Consider the following 19045-nt stretch of genomic DNA (forward strand, 5'->3'; position numbering starts at 1 on the left):
ATATATATATATATATATATATATTAAAAAAATCTTAATTGGACATTTATCTGTGAAAAAAAAAATCCATTTCAAACTATCACATTACAGAAAGAGATAAGCATGAACAAAGAATATGGTGGACTGAATGACGTCTTATAAGATTGAGCCCTTGGTACGGTGGATTAAAATCAGATTTTTCTTCGATTTTGATAAAAAATAATGAAATGTATGATTGAAAAGTTGTAAGTCCCATAAAATGTATGGTTAAAATTAGTTGTTGACTTTGACTTAAATTTTAAAATTAAAATTAAAATTTTAATTTTTTATCAAACATGGACTAAAGAAAATGTGACATTTCAAATATATATATATTATTTAATCCTATATATCAAATATATCAAGTCACGTCTAATTTACCAAACAAAATATTCACAAGACGTAAAATATGTGCTGCATCACTAAGTTTGTTTTGTGTGGCGAGTAAAAAAATAAAAAATTGAAATAAAGAAAGTGATTGATAAATTATTTATACATATAATGTCAGCTTTTATTTTGAATTATAGAGCATGTTTGGTAGAGATTTTAATTCAATTAACATCAATTTTTTATCGTTATTTCACTATTTCAGCCATCATTTTTAAATTCTTCTCTCACAAATAAAACCCACTTTATCTTTAACAGTGAAAAAATCAATTAACAAAATCCTTACCAAACAAGCACATATATTTTAATAAATTTATAAGTATTATTTACTTATTTATTATTTATTTCTATTGATTTCTTTTGAAACATAGCTATCATTTAGTAGCAATTTTTTATTCCAAAAAATTAATTTTTTTTTACTTTTATTTCACTATTCAAACCATCATTTTTGACTTCTTTAATTATAAATAAAATATACTTTTCTCTTTAACGATCAAAAAATCAATTTTCATAATGGCTAAGCTTGAAAGGTACAAACTAGAAAATTAATTTGTCAAACCACCTTTCATTTGCGGGTCAAATTTGGATTCAAATTCAAATCTTGAATCTTGAAAAGAATAGTACAATTTCAAGAAGCTACCTTGAAACTAGCAACTCTATTTTTTAATGACAATACAAGTAAAATAAGGATAAAATCCTCTAATTGATTCTTACAAGAGTGCATAAAAGAATACGGCCACGTAATGAAATGATAATAAGCTTTCCCAAAGTAAGATAATGACAATTAAATAATGGTGAGAAGTAGTGATGGCAACGGGATGGGTTCGGGGTTGGGCACCCCCATCCCGCCCCGCCTCGTTCCGTCGGGACGGGGCAACTTTTTGCCCCGTTTGTTGTCCCGTTTAATTTTTTTATTTATTATTATTATTTTACATTTTGAAAGTTTCGAATTATGTTATTATTAGATAATAAAATACAAATTTAAAATAAATTTTTAAAGGATGAATTGTTTAGAAATAAAATTATTTTTAATTTTTTTTTTTTACTTTTTCTTCACGGGGCGGGGCATCCTCGCCCCCCCGCGCCGCCCCACGCAGGTTTTTTTCCCCCATTCGAGGCGACACCGGAGCGGGACAAATTGCCATCACTAGTGAGAAGGACAGCATCGTATATCCCAAAAGCATAATTCCAAGTAAGCATTCTCATTACGTGGTCTTCGTACCCATCCACAACAATAATTATTGGACAGGGTAATTAACAAGTTTTCTCACGTCTTCAATCTTTTTCGGTCCAATCATCGATGTATGCATCACGACTCGACTACGTATGTCTCATACTTCGAATACATTGATATGTATCCGAGCCCATGTAACTTAAGACTTGGAGTTGTATGCCTTGACAAACGAAAATCACGTGTTCAAATCTACACTTATCTTGTGAAACGTCGGGGAACTCGAGGTGTTGGTACCGCAACATCTCGACCGGATTTTAGCAATTGGATACGGTCCGGTATCATGTTATCGAAGAGCCTATTATACGGATTCTAAGCATAACAAACACAGTAACAACTCACACATGCTTGAGGCAGCGCCATTGCAATCCTAATCTACAAGCACATTATCAATACAATAATGTTAATCAACCAACTACCACTAAAGAAATAAAATATATTCAAGTTGATCACATTATTTGAATGTAATATTATTGAGATGTAAAAAGGATTAATTTAATTATTGATGATAATTAGAGAGAGGGCACCCACCATTAGGTAACCGATGAAGGCGGCTAGGACGTAGAGGATGGCCGTGTAGCGGTGGTGCACGGTGGCTGTCCAAGCAGCCACCATAATTGTACACATTGAGCCACTGCAAACTCCGATGAGAAAGCAAATGGCACTTGTAATATCAGAATCAACAATTCTTTTCATTTCTCTCTTGAGAAAAAGCTCCCATGTATCGTGTGATGCCTTCACAAAACCTTTTCCATATGCACCAATCTGCAAAAATTATGTATCAAGAACGTTTTAGCGCAAAAAGACAGGTCAATCCATTTTTCGACGCCCTTCTGCCCGATGTTTCTGGCAGAGCCTTGAGCATATCTAATCTTAATAAATGTAGCACAATACAAACTGAGAATTGCAATGAACACAATTAGAATTCTTTTCAGATGACTGAATAAGATCATACCTGAACATAGGCCCAACCGTTGCCTCGTTTGAAGATCAATTCCATGACACTGAGGCAGCAATGAGCACAAGAAAACATGAATTCATCTTCTCCCTCGATCAAATTGAGGCCGCGTGCCACAACTCTCAGGGCTTCAATTGCAGGCACGAAAAGGGAACCAAGGCAAGCACTTCCAAGATTATTAGATAACGCTCGTTGGAAGCAAAATTTGGTTGTGTTACTTGCAGAATTTTACAATTTTGTACATAGAATCCGTGATTGGATAATTAAATTGATCGATCCCTTTAAATGGTGATTTTTTTCATATAGTTAGGTTGGAGGATGCACACAAATTTACAAATTAACTTAACATTTGCTATCAACCTGCCCGAGCTCGTTCCCTCGTAAAGCACTTCCTTAATGGGACACAACTGGGCGAGACCGATTTTTATATTTTGGAGGCTTTAGATCAATTTTAAATATGAGCCTCTTTGTACGTGCAAAATAGAATTTTAAAAAATAATATTTTTTATTGAATAAAAATATTCAAATTACAATAATAATAATCTAAAACTTTCAAATTTCTATATTAAATTTATTTTTTAGAATTTTTCGATTGAAAATCAACAACTATACTATTACAATCAAGCTTACTGCATCAATACTTCAAACAATTATCATATGCAATTTGCATTTTTTTTTAAAAAAAAATTGAACAGAAATTCAGAAGTATTTTCATATTTTTGAAATAATTCAAACCTCAACCTAGGTGAATAAAAAGCTTAATCAACTATAAATAATAAATAATAAACTTTAAAAAATTCTTCATCACAATATTTTATGTTATCATTAATATTTTGATCTAATTGCTTCTTTTTAAGGATAATACATGAGATGTAAGTTCAACTTCAGCATTAATTTCTTTATGAGTAATATTCTCGTATTCAAAATTCAGTTTCTCTATATGTTTCAAAAAAATAAATTAAGTGCTTTCAAGTTATTAATGGTAACACCAATATAAATATTCTCATTTTGTAACATTTTTCTTACTTGATTAATGGTAGACAATATATTGTCCCAAATAAGCCTGTTAAACAAGAACTCAAAATTTATAATGTCGTAGGACAAACTTTTAGCATCTCAAAATATCGTAGCTTCATCACATGTTTCCATTAAGTGTTTCAAAGCGATTTATTTCATGCGATTGAAATCTTATTACTTTTAAACTTTCAACTTGATGTTCTTAACGTGCTTTTGATAGCGACTTAAGTATTGGATATTTCACTGTATCTTGAAAAAATTTCTATTGCTCGGCAGAATATGAAAACAATATATATGTAAAACTTTTTTTGACCAATTTTCTTTACTATTTATTATATAATTATTTTTAATGAGCCTTAGACGATCATAAACCCCACCAATAATTAGGATCGACACTCACTACTCTCCATAATAGGGAGGTTTTGATTTTGGCAAGCTTTTTGTTTCACGTCTTTGCTGCTAGCTTAGCATTTTTTTCCAACCCCTTGCGAACAAAAAAAAAAAATAATAATAATAATAATAATAAATTGGACATTTATCTGTGCAAAAAAAAAAAAAACCCATTTCAACTATCACATTACAGAAAGAGATAAACATGAACAAAGAATATGGTGGACTGAATGACATCTGATAAGATTGAGCCCGAGATTAAAATCAGATTTTTAGTCGATCTTGATAAAAGTTAATGAAATGTATGATTGAAAAGTTGTAGATTCCATAAAATGTATGGTTAAAATTAATTGTTGACTTTGACTTAAAATTAAAATTTTATTTTTTATCAAACATGGACAAAAAAGATGTGAACATTACAAACATATATTATATTATTTAATCATATATATCAAATTTATCTAGTCACGTCTAATTTACCATGCAAAATATTCTCAAGACGTAAAATATGTGCTGCATCACTAAGTTTGTTTTGTGTGGCGAGTAAAAAAAATTAAAAAATTGAAATAAAAAAAAGTGATTGATAAATTATTTATACATATAATGTCAGCTTTTATTTTGAATTATAGAACACGATTGGTAGAGATTTTAATTCAATTAACATCAATTTTTTTTATCGTTATCTCACTATTTCAGCCGTCATTTTTGAATTCTTCTCTCACAAATAAGACTCACTTTATTTTTAATGATCAAAAAATCAATTAACAAAATCTTTATCAAGCAAGCACATATATTTTAATAAATTTATAAGTATTATTTACTTGATTTATTATTTATTTCTATTGATTTCTTTTGAAACATAGCCCTCATTTGGTAGCAAATTTTTATTTCAAAAAATTAATTTTTTGACCGTTATTTCACTATTCAAACCATCATTTTTGACTTCTTTACTTATAGATAAGATATACTTTTCTCTTTAACGATTAAAAAACCAATTTTCATAACCACATCTGAAACTGCCTAAACTCGAAAGGTACAAACTAGAAAATTAATTTGTAAAACAACCTTTCATTTGCGGGTCAAATTTGGATTCAAATTCAAATCTTGAAAAGAATGGTACAATTTCAAGAAGCTACCTTGAAACTAGCAACGCTATTTTTTAATGACAATACAAGTAAAATAAGGAAAAATCCTCTAGTTGATTCTTACAAGAGTGCACAAAAGAATACGGCCACGTAATGAAACAAAAATAAGCTATCCCAAAGTAAGATAATGACAATTAAATAATGGTGAGAAGGACATCATCGTATATCCCAAAAGAATAATTCCAAGTATCCTCATTACGTGGTCTTCATACCCATCCACAACAATAATTATTGGACAGGGCAATTGACAAGTTTTCTCACGTCTTCAATCTTTTTCAGTTCAATCATCGATGTATGCATCACGACTCGACTACTCATGTCTCGCACTTCGAATACATTGATATGTATCCGAGCCCATGTAGCGTAAGACTTGGAATTGTATGCCTTGACAAACGAAAATCATGTGTTCAAATCTACACCTACTTATCTTGTGAAACGTCGAGGAACTCGAGGTGTTGGTACCGCGACATCACGACCGGATTTTAGCAATTGGATACGGTCCGGTATCATGTTATCGAAGAGCCTACTATCCGGATTTTCGGCATAACAGACATAATAACAACTCACACATGCTTGAGGCAGTGCCATTGCAATCCTAGTCTACAAGCACATTATCAATACAATAATGTTAATCAACCATCACTAAAGAAATAAAATATATTCAAGTTGATCACATGATTTGAATGTAATATTATTGAGATATAAAAAGGATTAATTTAATTATTGATGATAATTAGAGAGGGGGCACCCACCATTAGGTAACCGATGAAGGCGGCTAGGACGGAGAGGGTGGCCGTGTAGCGGTTGTGCACGGCGGCTGTCCAAGCAGCCACCATAATTGTACACATCGAGCCACTGCAAACTCCGGTGAGAAAGCAAATGGCACTTGTAATATCAGAATCAACAATTCTTTCCATTTCTCTCTTGAGAAAAAGCTCCCATGTATCTTGTGATGCCTTCACAAAACCTTTTCCATATGCAGCAATCTGCAAAATTTATATATCAAGAACCTTCAATCCATTTTTCGACGCCCTTGTAGCTGGTGTTTCTGCATATCTAATCTTATTAAATCTAGTACAACACAAACTGAGAATTGCAATGAACACAATTAGAATTCTTTTCAGATGACTGAATAAGATCATACCTGAACATAGGCCCAACCGTTGCCTCGTTTGAAGATCGATTCCATGACACTGAGGCAGCAATGAGCACAAGAAAACATGAATTCATCTTCTCCCTCGATCAAATTGAGGCCGCGTGCCACAACTCTCAGGGCTTCAATTGCAGGCACGAAAAGGGAACCAAGGCAAGCACTTCCAAGATTGTTAGATAACGCTCGTTGGAAGCAAAATTTAGTACTAGATTGCATTCCTCTTAGATAATACAGAGCAATCACCCTACTCACAGTTAAATTAGCCACATTCCTCATTACTTCAGCAGTCCAAGCCAAGCTCAATACCAATGCGAATATAATCAATGGAGGAGCATGAAAATTCAATGATCCCATAACAGCTAAAATCCAAAATGACATCCACAAAAATCCGGCACCAAGCATTAAATAAGTGGGGTGATTTAAATCAGGAAATTTCGACACAGGTTCAAGAGCTTTGATGAAAATCTTGGAGCAAAAACTAGTTCTTTGTGTAACCCAACAAGCATACAATCCATTACCAATGGCGAATGCTATAAAAATAACTCCAACGCCACTCGTTGCAGGCCTTTGGAAGCAAATTAAAAGGATTCCGGCCGATAAAGTTAGGCCAAAGGAACTCCAGATTATGAAATGAACCATGAATTTAGGCCATAATCTCACTGCCTTTTGCCAAAGAAATGCTAATGTAATGCTAAGAAACGAGGCAGCCTCAACCTGTGGCAGAAAATACTTCAACAACTCTTTCTCTTCTCTTTGAGCCCTCCCTTCTTCTATTAGGCCTTGCACCCCTTTAAATATAAGAAAACCCACCAGCCCAATTGCAATAACCGTATGCACAAGAAACACAAACAGAGAAATCTTGTTTGTGTATGATCTTGAATTCAGTGTTACAACTGATTGCTGGTCAAAAAACACAAAATCACAGAATTTATTTTCCATCAAAACTGAAGAAAAACACAAAAAAATAAATAAAATATTTGTTTAATGTTGAAACTTACTCGAGGGGTAGGTGTAGAGCGAGGCACAGGTTGCTGCACAGGAGGAGGAGAAACAGAAGGAGCAGGGCGAGGCGGAGGGTGCTGCAAAGGAGAAGGAGAGGCAACTCTTGTTGAATTTTCTACGACAAGTCTTAAAGGATTTGTAGCACTCAATCTTTGCATCCGTGACATATGAAATTCTATTGGGGGATGAATTTGAACTGCTCTTTCTTGAATATTCACCCCACCATTCTCCAAATCCTTAGATTCTTCATCATATTCTTCTTCTTCCACTGTTTCTTCTGCAATTTTTCTAGGCACTACCTGCAAAAAAACACACCAACGAAAGAATATTCAAGAACAAATACAGGAAGAAATCAGCAGTGGTGGTGGAGGCTAGATCTCATACGGGTTCCAAGGCACCCATTGGTGGCGGCGCGTGTAGCTGACGGCACTAACGGGAGGTTTGGATTCTGGTGGACGTTAGAGTTTGTTTGATGCAATTACACTCGTACCAAGCATTCTTCTCATTTTCAATTCTTTTCACGAAATCCGTTGTACGTATTTATAACTTATTTTCCAATAACGATCAGCCCGGTTGCCTAAGTGCAGGGTCCACCGTCGGTCTCTGACAGCATGATCCACACGTGGTGAAGTTAAGTAAGACTCCGGGTGAGGAATATGAAGTTTGGTTTGCTGTGATTGGTGGATTAAAATTGTTGAAATGTCAAAAATGCACAATTTGAGATGCCCGAGACAAATATTTTTGACTAGTTTAATGAAGTAAAGTGTAAATTTCAACGTGGTCTCCAACCTTTGTCAAGAGTTGCATCTAGGTCGGACCTATCAAATATGGCCCTTGAAAGTTGAATCTACAACTTGTAATTGTTTGAAGGAAAAAACCTCAAGTATAGGGATTGCCTTGCAGAATTCATACAGATGCAGACCTGCGGAAAGTTAATTTGCCCTTTTTTTGTGATTTTTTCATTTTTCAACGATCCCAAACAATGTGTTGTCTGTCAAAATTTTTTGTACTTAAAGCATAATTGTTCTTTGAAAGTAAAACCTTGTATTAAAGTGATCAGGGCAAAAATGAAGGAGAACGAACACTAAACAACCAAGAACTGAACCACCACCTACTGTGTAAAATTTACAATTATCGACCCCATAACAAGTCAATACCAAAATTTTCATCATCATCTTTGGCATCATCGCAAAACCCCACAATGCAATAATCAGTATATGACTAGTGGTAGAGCAAACTGGGGACAAAGGCTATAGATTATTTGTTTTAAATTAGAAGAATTATTTTCTTTTCCTTTTTTTGACTTCTCATTTTCTTAATTTTATCAATTGAATAAAGGGTGCAATAGTCTTAGAACACGAATTTTGACTTTTTCGACTGGCACATTTTTGAAGTTCGATGATCCAAATGCTACGATTTCATAGATTAGGAATCAAATGCCACTATCGGTATTGTTTGCTGACTGTGCAAGGCACTATTATAATCTATCAACTTGACGTCATTTTCTTTGAGAGACATACATGTGAAGATGTAGTCAATGGGTGTCACTGTTTCTATTCATCACATTCGAGCAAAATATTATGTTCGATAGTGATTATGAGAATTAATTTTTTGACCATTAGAGAGAAAATCGGGGATCACCTGTGAGTGAAGAAATAAAAAATAATGGCTAAAATATTAAACAACGGTCAAAAAATCAAATTTTTGGATGAAAAATCACTACCAAACGGAGATTTATTTATAGAATTATGTTACCCTACAGTTATTATTGGAAAAGCACAACGGCTTGTATATTAAATATTACGGAAGACATTAATTTAATATAGGTTACAATTGTGATGTTTTACTAACACTTGATGTTTTTATTTGGTGTGTAAAACATGGGCGGAATCGAGGACGAATATTGAGCACGGACAGTGAGAGTGGCTATCCAATATAAGGGGAAATTTTTTTTTTCGATGGATTCAATACGCGGGGTTGCCGAAGGTGGATCCCACTGGTGGTGTAAATTATAACGTTATGTAAAATTCTATAGTATGTATCAATCTTGTTACAGTGACAAGTCCAATAACATGTTAAAAAACAGTGGAGGGAGGACACGTGTCGTCATATGATTGAAATTAAAAAAAAAAAAAACCCTGACACGACATCTGTCATCCCACCCTGTCAAAAGCCCCTATTCAAGTGGAACTATCTATCAACGATGCTTATTATACACCATGATCTACAGCTCTCTCACACATAAGGGGGCTCACCAATTTTTTTATTAATGGTGTACAACCACCATAATCCATTATCTATAAATGGATTATCAGGAAGAAGTTGTAGTTGTATGAGTTAAAAAGGTTAAATCATAACCTTAAGGGTCCCCCACCACCCCTGTCCTGGAGTATCGTGAGAGAGGTAAATTGCAGGTTATGCCTCCAAGGGTACAGGGTGGAAGGCTGCTTGTACACTTGCACTTACCCAAGAGCCAAATCCATATTTCAGGATTCGAACCCTTGACACAGCAGCCTCAAGTAAAGCTGGATTTCTCCACCCTCCCCTTTTACCACTTGGAGATGTGCCCTGGGGACAGTTGTAGTTGTATGAGTTGGATCCACATCAGGTAGTTCAATAGGTTGTCAGTTTCAGAATTCCAATTGTCTTTGTACATAATTGCAGTATTTATTGGATGACCCCAAGAAGTTTGGATAGTACAATTTTAGACACACACATCGTAAGATTATTCATTTAAGGCCCTATTTGACAACCATTCATTTGAATTTTTTGGGAAGAATGAGTTGAATAATAATTATTTGGAGAATGTGTGATCGTAAGGTAGAAAAAATATTTGAGTTTACATAAAGAATATTTTATCGTAAGAATATAATTGAAAATGAGTATGAGAAAAAAGAGTTGAAAGTATGGTTGCCAAATAAAGGCTAAATCGCGTCTTGAATCTCGAGCCACTTAAAATGTGACACATCACATCGAACACCGACATTGTTTCTCTTCTATGACGTCGGATGTCAAGGTGTTGAAATTCAAGTGGCTCAAGATTCAACATATTGTATTTTGAATAGATAATCATACCACATACGGATGGTAGAAAAACCCGCCCCAACTCGACCTGAATGGGGCAAAAAACTCTCCCCGACGGGTTGGCGGGCCTGGGCGTAAATCGTCGCCCCGTCTCGGGTCTTAGGGTGGGGATGCAAAATTTATTTATTTATTTATTGCTGGACCCATCATTTTCCTAATTGTATAGGAAGTTTTTTTTTTTTTTTCAATTACATATAGAGTTATTTTCTTCTTATATAAAATCGGTTTTTACTAAAACTAATTATTAAATTAAGACTTTAATTAGACTACTATAACTCCTAATTTAATTCAACCAATTTAAGTCAATCTCAATAGTGACAGAAAGTAGCCATTGATCAATATCTGTAGCTGTAGCCTGCATTTTCTGTAATGGCAAACAGAAACCAGAAATTAAATGTCAAAAAAATTAAATGAAAAAAAATAAACAACATATACTAGAATTAATAGTTCTGCTGACGAATGAAATTATGAAGATTGAAAAATGACAATTTTTGGATCAAGAAATGAAATTTAGTTCCAATGTCACAATGACAATGTAATTTTAATTGCAATTATTTTTTCTTTTTGGACAGTGTTTGTTCTGACTTTCAAGTGTTTATTTTGAATATTAACTTTGTTAGTTTGAGTATTATTTGTATTTTATTGAACTCGAAATTTTGAAGGAAAAAAGAAAAAAAAAACAAACGGGGCAAGCCCTACGCAGCGGGGACGGGCGCGGGGCGGGCTGCCTCGAACCCGCCTCACTGCCATCCCTAGTACCATGTGTGTGTATATGAAAAATAGATTCATTGCCAAACGGCCGAACCGTATGTGAGTACATTTTTCAAGGATTTTCCCTTATTCCAATTGCTAAATAACTAGGTAATCTTATGTACCCATAGGTACCATATTTGATTTGAATTAGATTCATCCACCCTGCACCCATCCCCAAGTATATGCTTCAATAGGAATCACACAAGGGTAGATTGTCACCACTGATATCGACGCATTTGAGATCACCAAATGTTCGAGAGTTTCTCTGTTCAATCCGTTTCTGTCTTTTAACCAAATGTATGCGGATCCAATCACGATCCTATAATAAGAACAAGAGATCTTTCTCCACCAATCCCTTTGCCCCTCATCCTTCCAGATTTCGGGAAGGAGCCGTATTACGAGAGAGGCATGGGCTTAAAATTGGAATTTGGAACATGGGAACAGAAAATGAAGTGGAACAAGGAGACAAGTCCCACTTTTGGATAGTTCAATTCCGAAACTTCCACATATAAACATCACATAAATTGTTCTTACTTGATTTTATTACGAGAATTAGTATTCTTACCCTAAAATGTGATTTACATGCAAATAGTCCCTATATGTTGTGAGATGGAATCAAGCACTGATTACCAACAACGAATTAATCATTCATGCACCGACCCAAGAAGAAATCACTTTAGGCTTATTGGTAATCCATGATCAAATTCATTTTGTAGGTCGCAAAAGGAAAATCCTAGTTTCGAATTGAGTCAACGTCCTTGCAAATAGAAATCGGTGAAGCTATCAATTAGAGAAGGATGCTCAAGAAGAACATACCATATGAAGGATGACTAGCAAAAGATTCATAGGCTTTCCATAGAAAGAGCTTATATTTTATAGCTCTAACTCGATTATTTCCTGTTGAGACTCGAACCCTGTTATTTGTGCTCCCATATTTTCAGCTAACAAAACATGTTTTGAAAACACGCCTTTATAAATGGCATTCTGCCTGATGATGACACCTGGCTTAATTCCCACCGTTGGATGAAAGGTTTACACTCTGGTGATAAAAATAGGATGGACTGTTCGTTTGGCTTAGTGACTTTTCATTTTTGTGTGACTCTTGAGTGAGGTTCGAGAGAGTTCTTCGTCTCTCTCGAGCTAAGGTTTTCAGTCTTTTCTATTTTCTGTAATCGATCATTTCATTCGATGTTTTGGAAGGTTATTAATCACTGTATATTGATCTTTTCTTGAGTGAAACTTAGAGTTCTCATGTGTTGAGATTAGGAATGTGGTATGTTGATTTGGTGCGAGTCTGAGGCAGATCTATGGTTCCTTTTGAAAAGATAAGTCTCTTTCTTGTGTATTCTTATAGTGATTGAATTATGTAACCTTCGATTGCCTGTTTTTGGGGCTTTAGTACAATCGAGCAATATCCACTTCGATTGGATGCTCAACAGGGGATTAGGTGCTTGTCACTGAACCTCGGGGGCTTCGACCGAAAAATCTTGTTATGTTCTTTATTTTCAGCAAGTTTAATTTCTGTTTTGAGCTCGATTGTATCTTGCAATTAATGTGTGGGTTTTTTTGCCCCCTTTCAGTGGTATCAGAGCGTTACACTGGGGCAAGATACCTGGATCTTTGAAGGAGGGCTCGATCTGCAGCAGATCTAAAATTTCTAGAACTGTTTTTAAACAGTATTGAAGGACCTTGAGTATTTTATACTCGTTGGGTGAGATCTTTCTAAACTTGTAAAGTTTACTTTATGAAATTGTGTGTTTCGATTTTCTTCCGTTGATTAACCATACACCATTTACCCACTGGTGTCTGGTCTTTGTCCAAAGACTCCTGTGAGGTTTTGGGAATCTGAGAAAAGTCCAGTTTAGGGGTGTATCTGGGGGATTTTGAAGGAGGAACTTCTCAGAAACCTAAAATTTCTGCCCTCTGTTGTTGATTCCTTGATTTGATCTGCATATTACATATATGTTTTAAACTTGCATGTGTTGTGTCTTCTTGATCAATACTGAGAACAATACTGTGAACCTTGTTGACATTGTTGTGTGTCCAATGTATGCTGTGGTGTGATTTTTGACTCGAACTTGTACATTTTATGTATAAGAAAATGGCTACTACTAAATTTGAGGTTGCACAATTCGATGGAAAAATTGATTACAATATGTGGAGTCAAAAGATGAAAGCTATACTGATGCAAATGAGATGTGTTAGGGCTTTAGATGACACTTGGCCTCAAGACATGAACCCTACTAGGAAGGCTGAATTCGAAGAGATAGCCTGGAGTACTATTTTCTTGTATCTGTCTAAGAATGTTATAAGAACTATTGGTGAAACTAAGACAACTTCTGAACTGTGGACCAAATTAGAAAAACAGTATGTGACAAAAACCATCCTTAACAAATGTTATCTGTTAAAACAACTCTTTTCTTTTAAAATGGACCCTTCCACGGACTTGGATAATAACTTGAATAGGTTTACAAAATTGACTCAAGATCTTACCAACTGTGATGAAAAACTTTCACAAGATCAATTGGCTGTGATCTTGTTGAACTCCATTGGTGATAGATATAAAGATATCAAGGTTGCCTTGGAATATGGCAGGGATGAACTTACTACAGAAATAATAATTAATGCCCTAAAAAATAAGGCCCTTGAAATAAAATCTGAAATAGAAGAAACTCATAGTGGGGATACTTTAATAGCAAAAGGAAAAGGCTTTAGTAAACCTAACTATCACTCAAAAGTTTCATTTGAAACTAAACAAAAATAGGGTGATAAGGGAAAGTCTAAAAACAAGGCCAAAGGAAAGAAATGTTTTTATTGTGGAAAACAGAGTCATTTTATTAAAGACTGTTATAAAAAGAAAAATGAGACAAAAGAAAAGAAATATGAAGTTGGGGATGCAGCCTTAGTGTATAACAAAGATAAAAATGAAGATGGCCTAGTCCTTGTTAATGGGGACAAGAGACTAAGTGATGAATATATCATTGATTCAGGTTGTTCCTTTCATATGTGCCCTAATAAGAATAGTTTTCTCAAAATTGAAAAAACTACTGGTGGGCTAGTCATAATGGGTAACAATATGACATGTAAAGTAAATGGAATAGACACTATAAAATTGCTACTTGATAATGGGAAGGTCTTATTTCTAAAAGGAACTAGATATGTGCCTGAACTTGAGAGGAATCTAGTATCTCTAGGAATGTTGGATAATATAGAGTTTAACATAAAATTGGGTCATGGACATATTGAAATTCTTAGGGGAAATGATTTAGTCATTAGTACCCCTAAGAGACATGAAATTTATTTCCTTAAAGCTAAACCTTTACTTGGCCTAACTGCTACTGCTTTATCTGAAAATTTTTCTTTTGCAAAATTATGGCATGAGAGACTTGGCCACATTGGCAAGAAAAGTCGAAAGGCTTTAGAAAACAAAGGGATTTTTGGAAAACAAAATCTTGGTAATATTGGTCATTGTGAACAATGTGTGATTGGTAAACAAGTTAAACTTCCTTTTCTGCCTGGAACTCACAAAACTAAACAAATTCTAGAGTACTTACATGCTTATTTGTGGGGACCTGCATCTGTGTGCACTCTTTCAGGGTTTAAATATTATCTTTTGATCATTGATGATTTTTCAAGAAAATTTTGGATTTTCTTATTAAAATCTAAAGATGAGACTTTTTCAGTCTTTAGGGACTGGAAAACACAAATAGAAAATTAAATCGATCACAAGATAAAAATATTATGAACAGACAATGGTTTGGAGTTTTGCAATCATGAGTTCAATAACTTCTGTAAAGAACATGGTATATAAAGACATCTCACTGTTACCTATACACCTCAACAAAATGGCATACTAAAAGAATGAACGGAACCTTACTAAATAAAATTAGATGCATGCTTTTAAGTTCTGGTTTGCCAAAAATATTTTGGGGTGAAGATGTATAAATAGCTGCATATTTAGTTAATAGAACACCCACTTCTGCCCTAAATTTTGAAGTACCTGAATCAGTATCGACTAAAAATTCTATTGATTATTCACATTAAGCAACACACCAAAATATTGGAAAACTAGAACCAAGATCACTTAAATGTGTTTTCTTGGGTTATAGTGAAAATGTGAAGGGGTATAGACTGTAGGTTAAAAGTGAGAAAGGGTATAGGGTGATTGTTAGGAGAGATGTTGTCTTTAATGAATCCCTTATGCCATGCCTAGAAGGAAAACACAATTTGACTTCTGATGATATACAAATTGAGGTGGAGCCTTCTAAGGTTGAAAGAAAAACAAATGTACCTGTTGAACCAGAAATGATTAATGCAGAAAATGAATCTGAAAATGAAACTGAAAATAATCTGCATAATAACACCAATGACCAGATTGAAAATCCAACCTATCCCATTGAAGAATATCAATTAACTAGAGATAGGGAAAGAAGGCAGACTAGACCACCTGCAAGATATGATTCAGATGATTTTGTTTCATTATTTACCTATCAGGAACAAACTGAAAATGAGCCTAACACTTATGAAGATGCCATAAACTGCAAAGACTCTAAGCATTGGATAACAGTTATGGAAGACGAAATGAGTTCACTTCTTAAAAATAAAACCTGAAAATTAGTTGAGAAGCCAAGAGGTCAAAAGTTTATAGACTGTAAATGGATTTATAAAATAAAAGAAGGTGAAGGGGGAAATAATAGTCTTAGGTATAAGGCTAGGTTAGTTGCAAAGGGATTTACACAAAAGGAAGGAGTAGATTACACTAAAAAAATTTCTCCTGTAGCTAAATATACAACAATTAGATGTTTACTCGCCTTAGTTGCTCAATTTGGATGGGAACTTGATCAGTTGGATGTTAAGACTGCTTTTCTTTATGGATATCTGGATGAAACAATTTATATGAAACAACCAGTTGGGTTTGTGAAAGGAAATCCAGAAAATGTTGTATGCCTGTTAAAGAAGTCCCTGTATGGCCTGAAACAGGCCCCTAGGCAGTGGTACAAAAAATTTGATTCTTTTGTATTGAAACTTGGTTTTCAAAAGAGCAATTATGATACATGTTTGTATTGTAGAGGTAAAGGAGGTAAACATTCTCTTTATCTTGTACTTTATGTGGATGATATATTGCTTGCAAGTTGAGATAAATCTGAAATTGAATATATTAAGCAACAACTTAAATCTGAATTTGACATGAAAGATCTTGAAAATGCTAAAAAGATTCTTGGCATACAAATTTATAAAGATAAAGATAAAAATATGTTATTTCTCAATCAACATGATTATGTGATAAAGATTCTGAAAAAATTTAACATGTTTGACTATAAATCTGTGTCTCTGCCTCTTGCAAATCATTTTAAGCTAACCTCTGATCTCTGTTCCAAAACTTTTGAAGAATCTGATAAAATGTCAAAAATACCTTATGTAAATGTTATTGGTTCTGTGATGTACTTAATGGTATGTACTAGACCTGATCTTGCTTTCAGCATTAGCATATTAAGTAGGTTTATGAGTAACCCTAGGGAAGAACACTGGAATGCTTTAAAATGGCTCTTAAGATACTTAAAGGGTACTGTAAACTTGGGTCTTGTGTTTAAAATGAACAAAGAAGGAGTAACCTTAAAGGGATTTACTGATTCTGACTTTGCTGAAAATAGGGACAATAGGAAATCAACTTCATCCTATTTCTTTACCTTCATCCTATTTATCCTCAACTGAAGCAGAATACATTGCTGCCTCTAATGCTTTTAAAGAAGGAATATGGTTAAGTGGATTACTTATGGAACTTAGAATTGTTGATGAAAATGCAACATTATATTCTGATAATCAAAGTGCCATACACCTTATTAAAAATCTCATGTATCATGATAGGACTAAACATATAAACATTAAATATCACTTTATTAGAGACATTATTTCAAAAGGTGTTTTGAAAATTGGTAAAGTACCTACTCAATATAACCCATCCGATATGGGAACAAAGATAATACCTTTGAACAAATTTTAAAACTGTTTGAAGTCATTTTCTATTGATACTATGTGATAAAACTGCAGGTACTTGGAGCAAATGAAAGGAGAAAGTGATATTATCTACTGGCTGCACTAAAGCAGAAAATATGGAGCAAAGTGGAGATTGTTGAGACTCGAACCCTGTTATTTGTGCTCCCATATTTTCAGCTAACAAAACGTGTTTTGAGAACACGCCTTTATAAATGGTATTCTGCCTGATGATGGCACCTGGCTTAATTCCCACCGTTGGATGAAGGGTTTACGCTCTGGTGATATAAATAGGATGGACTGTTCGTTTGGCTTAGTGACTTTTCATTTTTGTGTGACTCTTGAGTGAGGTTCGAGAGAGTTCTTCGTCTCTCTCGAGTTAGGGGTTTCAGTCTTCCCTATTTTCTATAATCGATCATCTCATTCGATGTTTTGGAAGATTATTAATCACTGTATATTGATCTTTTCTTGAGTGAAACTTAGAGTTCTCATGTGTTGAGATTAGGAATGTGGTATGTTGATTCAGTGTGAGTCTGAGGTAGATCTGTGGTTCCTTTTGAAGAGATAAGTCTCTTTCTTGTGTATTCTTATAGTGATTAAACTATGTAACCTTCGATTGCCTGTTTTTGGGGCTTTAGTGCAACCGAGCAATATCCACTTCGATTGGATGCTCAACAGGGGATTAGGTGCTTGTCACTGAACCTGTGGGATTTCGTCCGAAAAATCTTGTTGTGTTCTTTATTTTCTGCAAGTTTAATTTCTGTTTTGAACTTGATTGTATCTTGCAATTAATGTGTGGGTTTTTTGGCCCCCTTTCATTTCCTAATAATTGTTGTACACACAAGTCACATGAATTGCGTTCATTTTTCCTCCAGCAGTTTGAGGAGAAAACGTCCTATATATTTCTAGGGGTATTGTTCATCTACATGTAGCACAATGAGCCCCCTATTGAATCGTTGCAATGGATGTTCAATCTCGAAGAGAAGGAAAAGATCTTCGAAAAGTAGATTTTTATGATCCACTATACATACCTAAATGAAATGCAATATGATGGCATCATGATGTCAAAGTACACAATCTAATAGATCTTCGTATAAAGTAATTAGACCATAGTCTCTTACCGTAAAAGTAAATGCATTTGCAGCAACACCAACTATGAGAAATCCATCAAAAACTTCTTGTAACAATATCAAAGAAAAGAATGAGGTTAAAAAAAAAGAAGGTATGGTACGAAAATAAATAGATCCACTTCATCGTATTATATTTGTTCGATACACTGTTGTCAATATAAATGTTGAGAAAAGATTGCGACAATTTGACAATGAAATAATATTATCTTTGTTTCATTGCACGAGATCGAGAATTATTATATCACCAAGGTAATGTTCCATCATCTTGCTAGTTCTTTTCATGAGACACAGGAGAATTTATTCTAGAAGCTGAATAATTGTTGAAACTAAGGGTCCATTTGATTGCAAAAATAAAATTTGAATGAAAAGAAAACAAATTCCAGGAAAATGAATTATCTAGAAATTGTTTTTCTGAAAATTGTAAATTATTGTGTTTGATTGATATAATTTTCTACGCGAAAAATGTTGAAATAAAAGTATTTTTTTGTGTTCGTTTGACTATGTTTTACATGAAAATTGTCAATTAAAGGGATATATTTTACTGATATTGGGGATGAAATTTGTTTTCATTGTTTAAAAAAATAAAAAATTCATGAAAATTATCTATCTTTTGGTGTTCGTTTAACTTTGTTTACATGAAAATTGACAATTAAAGGGAAATAAATAAATATATATATATATATATATATATATATATATATATTTTTTTTTTTTTTTTTTTTTTTTTTTTTTTTTTTTTTTTAATATATTTTGTTTTTTTTTTTTTTTGGGAAATTGGATAGGAAA

At 33.9% G+C, this 19045-nt stretch overlaps 1 protein-coding gene across 2 annotated transcripts; it reads right to left on the reverse strand.

Annotated features, from left to right (window-relative positions):
- Positions 1–2029: 2029 nt before the first annotated feature.
- On the reverse strand, positions 2030–7911 carry LOC111384714 (protein PNS1-like). 2 transcript variants are annotated; one of them, XM_023009041.1, is made up of 5 exons: positions 7686–7911; positions 7298–7600; positions 6449–7199; positions 2592–2749; positions 2030–2401 (listed from the first exon to the last, which is right to left on the reverse strand). In XM_023009041.1, the coding sequence occupies exons 1-5, from the start codon at positions 7701–7703 to the stop codon at positions 2132–2134; spliced, it is 1500 nt and encodes a 499-aa protein (XP_022864809.1). In that variant the 5' UTR covers positions 7704–7911; the 3' UTR covers positions 2030–2131. The 2 variants fall into 2 exon arrangements, with proteins under 2 accessions (XP_022864809.1, XP_022864803.1); XM_023009035.1 differs by lacking the exons at positions 2030–2401; positions 2592–2749 and adding exons at positions 5050–5746; positions 5899–6132 and having other exon boundaries at positions 6291–7199; positions 7686–7887.
- Between the last annotated feature and the right edge of the window lie 11134 nt (positions 7912–19045).

The sequence above is a fragment of the Olea europaea genome, chromosome 3 (genome assembly GCF_002742605.1).
Source record: "Olea europaea var. sylvestris chromosome 3, O_europaea_v1, whole genome shotgun sequence".
Classification (NCBI taxonomy): Eukaryota; Viridiplantae; Streptophyta; class Magnoliopsida; order Lamiales; family Oleaceae; genus Olea; species Olea europaea.

Coding starts and splice junctions, on each gene's coding strand:
- LOC111384714 (XM_023009035.1), bottom strand. Junction 7,200..7,297: donor GCTCTACACCTACCCCTCGA/GTAAGTTTCAAC, acceptor TTTTTTGACCAG/CAATCAGTTGTAACACTGAA. Junction 5,747..5,898: donor CCTTCATCGGTTACCTAATG/GTGGGTGCCCCC, acceptor ATGTGCTTGTAG/ACTAGGATTGCAATGGCACT.